At 41.7% G+C, this 12,060-nt stretch overlaps 1 protein-coding gene across 1 annotated transcript in view; it reads right to left on the reverse strand.

Annotated features, from left to right (window-relative positions):
* LOC129712609 (uncharacterized) overlaps window positions 1–12,060 on the reverse strand; it is a 38,798-nt gene that overhangs the window by 23,836 nt on the left and 2,902 nt on the right. The window contains exons 2-9 of the mRNA XM_055661160.1: window positions 10,718–11,701; window positions 6,485–6,661; window positions 5,539–5,654; window positions 3,514–3,645; window positions 2,308–2,509; window positions 2,016–2,135; window positions 1,694–1,811; window positions 272–488 (exon numbers count right to left, since the gene is read on the reverse strand). Coding sequence (XP_055517135.1) covers window positions 272–488; window positions 1,694–1,811; window positions 2,016–2,135; window positions 2,308–2,509; window positions 3,514–3,645; window positions 5,539–5,654; window positions 6,485–6,661; window positions 10,718–11,399 — 1,764 coding nt within the window. The 5' untranslated portion in view covers window positions 11,400–11,701. The remainder of the gene's footprint in view (window positions 1–271; window positions 489–1,693; window positions 1,812–2,015; window positions 2,136–2,307; window positions 2,510–3,513; window positions 3,646–5,538; window positions 5,655–6,484; window positions 6,662–10,717; window positions 11,702–12,060) is intronic.

Below are 12,060 nucleotides of genomic sequence, written 5' to 3' on the forward strand. Positions count from 1 at the left end.
TACTTTACTGGCTTTACCTTGCACTAAATGTTATTCCCTTACACTGTGAATGGCTCGATCGCAATGATATATTGTCTTTCCACTAACTGGTTAGCACGCAAAAAAAGCTTTTCACTGTACCTCGGTATACATGACAACTGAACTGAAATAGAGATTCATAGCGTCATACAGCACGGAAACAGACACTAGACAAACTTGTGTTTGGCCCACAGGTTCCACCTGCCTGTGTGTCCTTGAGTCTTTATATTAAGAATGTTTCAGTTATACTCACCTGTCCAATTTTAATCTTTGCAGGCAGCCCTTCAATAGGGAAGAGCTCCAGATCAGACATGCAGAAATAATAAAGGGCTGTGCGTCCATTCCTCTTGCGAGTCAAGCCACGTTGTACGCCTGTCCCTGGCTCTTCCTCCTCAATTGGAGTTGCTTCATATTTTGCCATGATTTCAGGGAGCCGACTGTACAGCAGCTCGTGGGCAGATGGACGGTACCTATGTCGATAGAAAGACATTAGCTCTGGCAAGAAGGGATCTCTGGTAAGTGGGATAAAGATAAGGAGAATTCAGAGCCAGCATATTCCTGTTAGAGTGAAAGGTAGGGTTGGCAAGAGAAGGGAACCCTGGATGGCAAGGGATGGTGAGGCTCTGGTCAAGAGAAAGAAAGATACAAAATGCTGGAGTAACTCAGCGGGACAGGCAGCATCTCTGGAGAGTCTCAGATTATAGGGAACTTGGGCAATAATAGTGATGTCTTGAAAAGACCCCACATTACAGAAGAGGAGGTGCAAGAGGGCTTCCATTACATGAAGGTATATAAAACCCTGGGACCTGATCAAGGGTATTCTATCGACATTGTGGGAAGATAAGGAAGAAATTGCTGGGCTGCAGACAGATATTTGTACGATTAATATTTAAGAAAGGCGGCAAGGAAAAGCCTGGGAACTACAGACCGAAGAACCCATGATCAGTAGAGGGTGCATTATTGGAGGGGGATCTGAGAGCTGGGATCTACAAGGATTGATCAGAGATCGTCAGCATGGCTTTGTGCTTGGGAAATCATGCCACATAAATTTGATTATTTTGAAGAGGTTACATAAAGACTGATGAGGGCAGTGCGGTTGATGTTTGCATGGACTTTAGCAAGGCCTTTGACAAGATACCTCAACACAGGGTATTCTGGAAGGTTAGATCACAGAATCCCAGGGGTCACAGTTTAAGGATAAGGGGGAATCTTTTAGGACCGAGATGAGAAAAACATTTTTCACACAGAGAGTGGTGAATCTCTGGAATTCTCTGCCACAGAAGGTAGTCGAGGCAAGTTAATTGGCTATATTTAAGAGGGAGTTAGATGTGGCCCTTGTGGCTAAAGGGATCAGCGGGTATGGAGAGAAGGCAGGGATGGGATACTGAGTTGGATGATCAGCCATGATCATATTGAATGGCGGTGCAGGCTTGAAGGGCCAAATGGCCTACTCCTGCACCTATTTTCTATGTTTCTAATCCAAGGGAAGCTATCCAATTAGATGTAAAATTGGCTTGAAGGTAGGAGATGGAGGCCGGTGGAAGTTTTTTTGCTGTCTGGAGGCCTGTAATGAGCAGGTACCCTGGATCCTTGCTGGGTCCCCTGTTGTTCGTTATTTACATAAGTGATTTGGCTATTAATGTAGATGGGATGGTTATAAGCATTTGCAACCTACTGAGTCTCCTTTTGCAGCATGTCCAACACAAGGGCTTTAAACTCAGCACTGTAGTTATCGGTGATGGGAGCAAATTGCCCTTTCATGATCTTATTTACCACTGCTGATAGATTTGTCCCTGCAACAAAGAGAACAACACAATTATACCCGCAATTCTCCAGCAATATCAAGCAAGAGTGTGTCCCTGCAAAGCTGGAAAATTCAGATTCTTCTGCAAGCATTTGACCTTATTACCTTTCTAATGATTGTCTATTATGCCTCTACCAATTAACCAGATGAATTTCCTCACTAACAATTAGTTGGAACTTTTCATCCCCCTTACCTTCAAAAGTGCGCTGACGACATGCCATCTCATAAAGAATACAACCAAGCGACCAGATGTCCGATTTATCATTGTAACATTTTCCCTCACAGATTTCGGGTGAGATGTAATATGGAGTTCCTGCCCAGCACAAAAAGTCCATCAGGTAAATCCACTCTAGTCACATGGAAGCTATAACATCTCACTTAACAGATGTTGTGCTTTTGTCCTATTACTCTAGTAGCAACTCTTCACTCCAATATGTCATTATCCTTTTCCTTATTTTTTCCAAAATGCTTGAGGTAAAACTCACCCAAGATGGTGTGTGCCTCACTTCCTGTCATCATCACTTTGGCCACCCCAAAATCACCGAGCTTCACGTCACCTTCTTTTGTGAGGAAAAGGTTGGCCGTCTTTAAATCTCGGTGCAACACGCTGTGTTCATGGAGGTAACAGATGGCAGCCACTATCTGGTGGAAGAGGTTTAGGATTTCCAGCTCTTCCAACTCTCGATCCTGCAACAAAAGCACTGTCATTCCAGACACCAGTGTGGCACACCTCACGCAAGTGTTCTTTCCCGGATTGAAACAATGGCAGCACGAGAAAGTGTCGGTTGGTTGGAGGAGAGCCATTTCATGTCCTGAGAATGGGAATGATATCAGGAAGACAAGTGCTCAATACAACAATCTCATGAAATGGAAGTGGCTGCTGTGTAGAACATCGCTGTTCAGTTTGCAAGTGTGATCCCTAATCTTCTGTTCACCGAACACTTGATTTTTCCTGCCTCTCCCCTCTCAATTTGACTTAATTCCTCGTTTCCTTGCACTGTTCTGATGAGATCCCATGTAAATGCAAGGAACAATCTTTCTATTAAGTGCATTAGAGTCTCCCAGATTCAATTGTGAATTCCATCATCTTAGACAGAGATTTTCCTTTCCCTAGCTATTTCTCCCCTTGACTCATCATTTGTTTATTTGCTTGTCCCCACAACACTGTCCATAGTTGCACAATTATCCCTTCCCCATCCATCACAGACCTTCCTTCATTCTCTCTTTCCTCTCCGTTTCTCTGCTTCCTAAAATTTGTGGCATTGACGGGGAGATCTAAATTGTAGCTCACTCCCATTTAGGAGAAACACTTAAACATTTGGATGTGGAGAGGATGTTCCCACTAGCGGGAGAGTCCAGGACTAGAGGCCATAGCCTCAGAATAAAAGAGCGTACCTTTAGAATCAAGATGAGGAGGAATTTCTTTAGTCAGAGGGTGGTGAATCTGTGGAATACGATATCACAGAAGGCTGAGGAGGCCGTCAATTAATATTTTTAGGGTGGAGATTGATAGATTCTTCATTCATACAGGTGTCAAGGGTTATATGGAGAAGGCAGGTGAATGAGGTTGAGAGGGAAAGATAGATCAGCCATGATTGAATGGTGGAGTCGACTTGATGGGCCGAATGCCCAATTCCGCTCCTACAACTTATGCAGCAGCTCCAGTTAAAAATCTTTGCCATGTAAAGTACCTGCTGTGCCAAGTACTGTGCCAGTGTTCCTCCTTCTGCATATTCCATCTCAATCATCAGTACGCCATCCTCCTCAAAGCTGTCGTAGTAATTAATGATATTGGGGTGATCTAACATGGAAAGCACCTTCACCTACAACAGGGAAAGATGAACAAAAAGCTTACACTCATATTCATTCATGCACACTGAGCATCAGGTCTGCATTAGTTCACACTCAACCATAAGAGATGGGGCTACACATACTCATTCACACGGACCACTGTATCTGGGCTACTCATGCTCACTCACATTGGCCATACTGGGGTTATCTTTTTATACTTATTTCAAAAGTCAAAAGTCAGGGAGTGTTTAATTGTCCTTTGCACCGTGAATAGACCTATTAAATTCTTATTTGCTGCAGCTTTAGAGACACATGAATGCAGCAACACAACAATAATAAATAATATAACATATCTATGATTTAGTTATTATATTATCATTAATTGTAATAAAAAATAACTATAACCAATAATACAATAAATTATCAGTTATACTGGGTAACAAGACCATGATAATCTGAGGAAGGGTTCTGACTCAAAATCTCATGTCCATTCCCTCCAGAGATGCTGCCTGACCTGCTGAGTAGCTACACACTTTGTGTTTCATAATAGTACAAGCCGAAATAGGCAGTGCAACTTTATTAGAAATCCATAGTAGTTCATTACTCAGGTGGGGTTCTGGTTAGGGATGTGCAGAGGGGTTAAAGAGCCTGATATTTGATGGGAAGAAATTGTTCTTGAACCTGGAGGTAAAGGCTTTCAGGTTCCTGAACCTTCTTCCCAATGATAGCAGTGAGAGCAGATTGTGGCCAGGGTGGTCTGGCTCTTTGATAATATTAGCTTCCTTCTTGAGGCAGGTAACACAATGGTGGGGTCAATACTCGTGACGGAAATGCCCACCACTTTCTGCTTGGCATGACATTTCTCATAGCATGACACTATTCAGTTCATTACCTCCATGCCAACTCCTAGCATGTTATTCTACCCAGACCATTCTTATAATGTATTTGCACGCACATGCTCTTCAACTCCACTCTTTTATAAACGCTTACATATAAACATAGAAACATAGAAATTAGGTGCAGGAGTAGGCCATTCGGCCCTTCGAGCCTGCACCGCCATTCAATATGATCATGGCTGATCATCCAACTCAGTATCCCGTACCTGCCTTCTCTCCATACCCCCTGATCCCCTTAGCCACAAGGGCCACATCTAACTCCTCTTAAATATAGCCAATGAACTGGCCTCAACTACCCTCTGTGGCAGAGAGTTCCAGAGATTCACCACTCTCTGTGTGAAAAAAGTTCTTCTCATCTCGGTTTTAAAGAATTTCCCCCTTATCCTTAAGCTGTGACCCCTTGTCCTGGACTTCCCTAACATCGGGAACAATCTTCCTGCATCTAGCCTGTCCAACCCCTTAAGAATTTTGTAAGTTTCTATAAGATCCCCTCTCAATCTCCTAAATTCTAGAGAGTATAAACCAAGTCTATCCAGTCTTTCTTCATAAGACAGTCCTGACATCCCAGGAATCAGTCTGATGAACCTTCTCTGCACTCCCTCTATGGCAATAATGTCCTTCCTCAGATTTGGAGACCAAAACTGTACGCAATACTCCAGGTGTGGTCTCACCAAGACCCTGTACAACTGCAGTAGAACCTCCCTGCTCCTATACTCAAATCCTTTTACAACACCACACATCTACATTACAGCAGTCAATTAGTTCACCAATTGGCATCTCTTTGGGATGTGGGTAACTGGAGCATCTGGGGGAAAAACACATTGCCACAGGGAGAGGGTGCGAACTCCACACAGAGAGCACCCAAGGTCAGGGCCAAACCTGAATTACTGGAGCTGACAGGCTGGGATACTAACCCTCACACTTTCCCCAGTATGCACCCTGTACCATAATCTATTGTTACCAGCTTTGCCTATAAATTCCATGGTGTGTAAACAATGGTGTACACAATTCAGAGTTAGACACACAAACCTCATTCAATGCCCTCTGTCTTTCAATGTGGTTCAGCTCGTGCATGTTGATCTCTTTAAGAATGACCAGGGAGTCATCATCCTTCTTCCGATACAGAACTGCTGTCCCATAGGCTCCTAGCAGAAGAATGGGAAGATAATTTCATGTTTCATGTATTTTGCGTTTTTGTTGGCAGATCAATTTCCCTCCTGGGATAAATAAAGTTCTATCATATCGGATCAGATTATCTCCCGGCAGCGAAATCTTAACTTTTGCACAATTTTTGCGTACTTACATTCATTGACGTGAAACATTTTAGCGATGATATTCTAGGAAAGAGATCAGATGCTCACTTGTATTACTGCGACTAATGGATAAAGGCTACCAATAATTCCTTTGGCGTCAAATGGAAAACTGTCAGAGTTATGACAGCAATTAAACCAACTTGACTATTTCAGGAGAAGGTGGAAAGATTGAAAAGGTTTTGTGTGGGACACACACCCATTTTAAATGAGCCCTCCCAGCAGTGAAATTCTATTGCACACACAGTGTTCAGGCACAACAGAACACATTGTGCACATTGTCCATCAGCCCCACAGTTGCAAGGTTGGTGGAGGAAGTGATGGAGGATGTGGGTCCTATGGGCATGGTGGGAAGATGAGGTAGTGTAGTTTAGAGATACAGTGCGGAAAGAGGCCCTTCGACTCACTGAGTCCACGCCGACCAGCGATCCCCGTACACTAGCACTATCCTACACACTAGGAACAATTTACAACCTTTACCAAAAACAATTAACCTATAAATATGCACGTCTTTGGAGTGTGGGAGGAAATTGGAGCAGCCGGGGTAAGTCCATGCAGTACAAACTCCACACAGCATCCGTGGTCAGGATCGAACTCGTGTCTCTGGTGCTGTAAGGCAACAACTCTACCGCTGGGCTGCCATGTAGTAGGGTCTCCAAGCTCACCTTTTCCCACTATGTGTATCTTTTCAAACTCTGCCAGTGTTTGGGGATGCGGCCGTTTCAACTTCTCGCTTTCACAGTAGAGATCCAGAATGTGCATCTTTACATCCCCCGGCACCTGGTTTGGACCTGCCACCAACTCGTCGCCCAGCACGCTTCTTGTCATACCAACAGGAACACCTGAAAAAAGAAAACCCTGGCTCAGATTTTCTTCTGATCACTCTGAAATAAGTTGATAAAGCAGAGTCACTCTTGAGCGAAGATAGATACAAAATGCTGAAGTAACTGAGCAGGTCAGGCAGCATGTCTGGAGAAAATGAATAGGTGATTTTGAAGACCCTTCTTCAGAGAGCCTGTAGGTGTACAAGATACAAGATACAAGATACAAGATACATTTAATTGTCATTTGGACCCCTTGAGGTCCAAACGAAATGCCGTTTCTGCAGCCATACATTACAAACAAATAGACCCAAGACACAACAACACATCATAATTTACATAAACATCCATCACATCATTGTGATGGAAGGCCAAAAACACTTATCTCTCCACTGCACTCTCCCCCCCCACGATGTCAGAGTCAAAGTCAAAGCCCCCGGCTGGCGATGGCGATTGTCCCGCGGCCATTAAAGCCACGCCGGGTGATGCGAGGTCGCACACCGGGTCTTGGTGTTAGAGCCCCCGGCGTGCGCTCGCAGAGTCCCGAGGCCATTCCAAGCCTCGCATATATGGTTACTTTGCTCGATTGGTAATTCAACATGGCAGCTGGGCAATCTACTATTTGCCGACTATTATTTGCTACATTGTGCCTACACTATATGTCCACAGAGATACGTTCCTCTCTTGTCCAATGTGAGGACAAACACCAGTAGGGTTGTTCACTCATCATGCCCACAGTTTTATCTACAGGATAAGAATACCTGTGCAAATTCCTCATTGTACAGGCTTTGGGGCCAAGTGTGGGGATTTTGTGAAGAACAGAGTTGCGTGTTATATGTTTCACCCATATCCATTTTAACACAGTGGCGTAATTAAGCAAATAATGGCTCTAAATATCCCCTTACACCAACGGAGTCTCTGCAACATGACAGTGATGCTGAAGTTCCCCATAACCTATAATTAGGATACCGTGTATGATTAGCATAACAGCAGTAATTAGGAAATTACTTTGCATCCTACCGATTAGCACAATTAACAGGTCTTGACCTCAGAGGCATAATTTCTGTAAGCTTAATTATAAATAATGTTCAAAATGTTAACTTGAGCTGTATTTAAATTTATTTAATGAACACTAGCTTCAATTTAAATTGCGATTGAACACTAATTTGTGTTATTTCTCCTGAAGTAGCTCTCTATGCCTTAGACTGGGAAATAACATATTATTTAACATTGTTCCTAACAAGAAATTATCAAAGGACTTTGAGGTTTGTCTAAATTAGCCTTAGTGTTTAGCATTCTGTTTGAACAAATGTGGTTTTAACAGACTTTATGCAAATTTATCTGGAAAGAAAACATAATTTATTAATGCAATCCAATTCACAGAACCTTGAAGAGTCCTCAGCAGTTCAACCAACAAGTTTCTGGATACTCTGCCGCCAAAGTAATAGTGTCCAGTTTAAGTCTAGTACCTGAAGGAAACAAATAGTAGGCAGAATGTCTTTGGACTTTACACAAAAAATTAGGTGTGTGAGCAGCACGGTGTTCCTTTCTCCCCGGGAACTACATGGGAACACACAGGCGATTTGACCCAGGCAATTTCAACTTTAATTCCACTTTAATACCACGAGATGTTCAGTGGTTTTTGAAATCATATTAACCTGGCACACCTTATATAAAAAAAGGAACAGCCACATGCTGAGGTGGATCTGGGTGTAGGTTAAGAGGCAAGGTCACTGGCCTCCTGGAATTACAACATACGTAATCACCAGAGCAAAGCCTCTGCATTCACCATTAATATTTTATTTGTCACATGTACCGAGGTACAGTGAAATCTATTTAAGTGTAAAGTTCAGTACAAGTATCACTATACAAACGCACTTAGATACATATTATTTAATGATCATTAGTTGGTGTTGTGAGCCAGTTGTTTTTGTTTTCCACCACTGTACCTCACAACCAACTGACCCTGATCCAATAAAAAAAAATTGATGGATTTGATGCCCCCATTCTGTGCTGAGACATAGGATGTCACAATTATAAACCACAATTATGAACCATTCCCTGTTTTAAATAATTATTCAAAAATTGCCAAAACTAGTTAACTCATATTAAAAATTGATATTAAACTTTATATTCAAAAACTGTTAAAATCAATGAAGTATCTAAATTAGAAATAGAAACCCATTAAAACATTTATGTCAACTCAATTAATTCAGGCATAATACCCAATTCTTATTCCAGTCCTATGTTGCCGTTCTCCATTTCAATGCATGGGCACCTTGTGTTCTTGCACCTTGTGTAACTCTGGCGGCCTGTTCCCTTGTGCTACAGCTATGGAATTAGCACAAGTTCATGTTCTGCTCCTGGACTGCATGAAGAGTCTGATGCTGGAGCACAAATGGAAAGTCACCAAAGTGGCCAGCAAGTTTCAGAATTCTGCTTTTGCACAGGCATCCTGAGCCTGGTGGCACTCATACCGAGAACAGCACGCATTTCCTGGTAAGCACGGGACAATTAATACAATCAGTTACTCCAGCACTTTGTCTTTTTTTTTGTGGCAAACCAGCATCTGCAGTTTCCGTTTTCTATTTATTTCAGTGATGTTTCACTGTATCTATGAACACATTTTTAATGAGGTTTAATAGTTTGATACTAGTAAGGTTAAGAAGAACACACCTGATACAATAACATATTTCCTCATGATGAAATTTCAGTTGAGCCAAATATTAATTGCTTGGTAAAACTTGGTTAGTTATTTCCCTTTTAGAATGTTAGTCAATTATTGTTCCAATTTTTAATAACTCAGGTGAATAATTAAAAATCTCTTGTATAGGCATTTCTCCAATTCTTCTGTTTACTGTAATAACTAATTACTGGCAACTTCCCCAGAAAATATATAGTGTCCAGTTAAACAATTTTGGTTTTCTGAGTTTTGGGGATTGTTGGCATTCATTGCCCATCCTAATTAGTATCGAATTGAATGACTTGCATGGTTATTTCATAAAGCAATTAAAGTCAAAAATATTACCGAAAGGTAACAGAATAACGGTAACCTACCCTAAAGGGTGTTGTCATCTAATATGGGTTTTTTTTTTCAACAATCCACTGATTTCATGATCATCAATCTCAATAAAAACCTTGTAATCTATATTTATTCAATAAGTTCAAATTCCCAGCTGCCTTTTTCCAGACCGTGGGTTAATCAGGCCAATGCCATGAATACAAAGTGACTGTAGAACATCAGATTATTAACAGAAAGTGCTGGAAATGCTCGGCAGGCCAGGCAGCGTCTGCGGAGAGAGAATCGCTTAAGTTCAATGATCCTTCGTCAAAAATGGAAAAATGAGAAAACAGTAAAACAGATTTTTTTTTAAATAACAGCAGGCTGGACACGTGAGACATGAAACAGAGCTGATGTAGGAGTCAACAGAAAATGCTCGGAATACCAAACACTTGAGGCAGATTTTGATGCAAGCAGAAACAAGCTGGTTGAATTCTGAGTACTGCAATGTTCCTGGAAGGCAGATGAGATGCTATTCCTCCAGCTTATGTTGGGTCTTATTGCTGTAGTATCACAAACCAAAGACAACAAAGTCAACCAGGGAGTGGGATGAATAATTAAAATGGTAGACAAATGAAAGCCCAATCCTTGGAGTCAGAGCCGCTCTGCAAAGCAGTAACCCAATCTGCGTTTGGTTTCTCTAATGCAGAGGCGTCAGTGGTTTCATAACCAACATTTCAGGTGCTATCTTTTCATTGCAGATTTATATAATTAACTAAATTAAAATATCTGAGTCGTGGTGGAGGGATTCAAACAATTATCATCGGACTAGTAGCCTAGGCTTCTCGCAACTTAACCTGTACGTTACCATTTATTTGGTATGCTCATCAGAGGACAGGTGGAATCTTGGTTTAATAACAAATGAAATATAGCACCTAAAACAGTACACCTCTCCCTCAGTATTGCACGGACGTGTCAGAGTAGATTTTGCAAACATCTAGAACTTGAATTCATAACTTTCTGATATAACCAAAGCTGATATTTGGTATACTGTTAAATGTATAATGTAAATATACTTGTCAGCCTCTGCAACTCCCTCTTGACTTCCTCCAAGTCTGTAGTCATCAGGGCAGTACAGCCCAGAATATCCATCCTGGTATCTGAATCTTCCACATCAATGTGGTTGGTCACAATATTGTTAAAGAATCTCCGCACAGCTAATTGCTTGTGGATAGAAATTGGCGCGAGTGTCTGAACCACTCCAGCCCCGCAAATATGTATCGCATCTTGCTGATTGTACAGAACAAAGGCTACAGATATTACTTGCTTTCCATTCAAAGCTTCAGCCACTTGTGCAGAAATTGAATCCAGCGTAGAGGACTCGTAGGCATAATTCACCACAGTCACATGTGGCCATGATGCACCTGTAATATCAGAGCACCGCTTAACATTATTACAAACTATTAAAAGCCTGTGAATGGATGAACATTTGGTGATTTCCAGTTCCCCACAAAGGTGTTTCCGGTTGGCGGTCTCCCTCTCAGTTTCTTGCTGATCACACTTATCTCCACCAGAGCTAGCACTGGAGTTATGAGCCTGGTCAACTTCAGATCCACCCCCAATCTTTTCTTTCTCAAGTTCCTTTGGACACAATGACCATGAGTCAAACTTATCGGATGAATCCGAGATAACCCCACTGTCAGTCTGTGATGAGAACCTCCTGACGTCGCGCGTAGGATTGATGGTAACCTCATTCATTTTAGATTGGTAAGCAGTGCAATAAAGTTTGGTAATGTTACTGAGTGGAATTTCTGCCCAGAGTTAAAACCTATACGATCATGTTGTTTCATCATGACTTGGCCTTGGTTGGGCCATGTCTGACTCAGTAGTTGCTCACTGTTACTGGGAGCCTCATCACAGAATCCAACTGTTGATGCGATCCTTTCCAAGGTCTATTGCAGAATTCTCATCCACCATATTGGACCGTGAATTGTTTGAAGCATCTGCATTTTAATTAGCAGTCTGAATATGTGAAGACAGTTCTCTGTAGCACAGTTTCTCTGCAGAAAAAATACAAGAAATATAAGTATCACTTGAGAGTTCCTGCTTTGATAAGTAAATATTTCAATTAAACATAATGAATTTAACCAGGAAATCAGAAGTGCTTATTCTGTACCATCTTCAATTTATCAGGAGAAAGAAAAGGGTGAATTAAGGCACTTATGCTTACAAGCACATTTGTAATCTGGCATAATACAGTAGCAATGTGTTAAGTAGACTGCCATGTTTCCTTAGAAAGTAAGAATAGGTTCCTTGGGTTTGAGAGTCAAGAGGGTTTAATTGTCATATGTACCAACAATGGAACAATGAAATTCTTACATGCAGCAGCATAACAAGCCTCCATACACAGGTATTTGCT

The sequence above is a fragment of the Leucoraja erinacea genome, chromosome 33 (genome assembly GCF_028641065.1).
Source record: "Leucoraja erinacea ecotype New England chromosome 33, Leri_hhj_1, whole genome shotgun sequence".
NCBI classification, from domain to species: Eukaryota; Metazoa; Chordata; class Chondrichthyes; order Rajiformes; family Rajidae; genus Leucoraja; species Leucoraja erinaceus.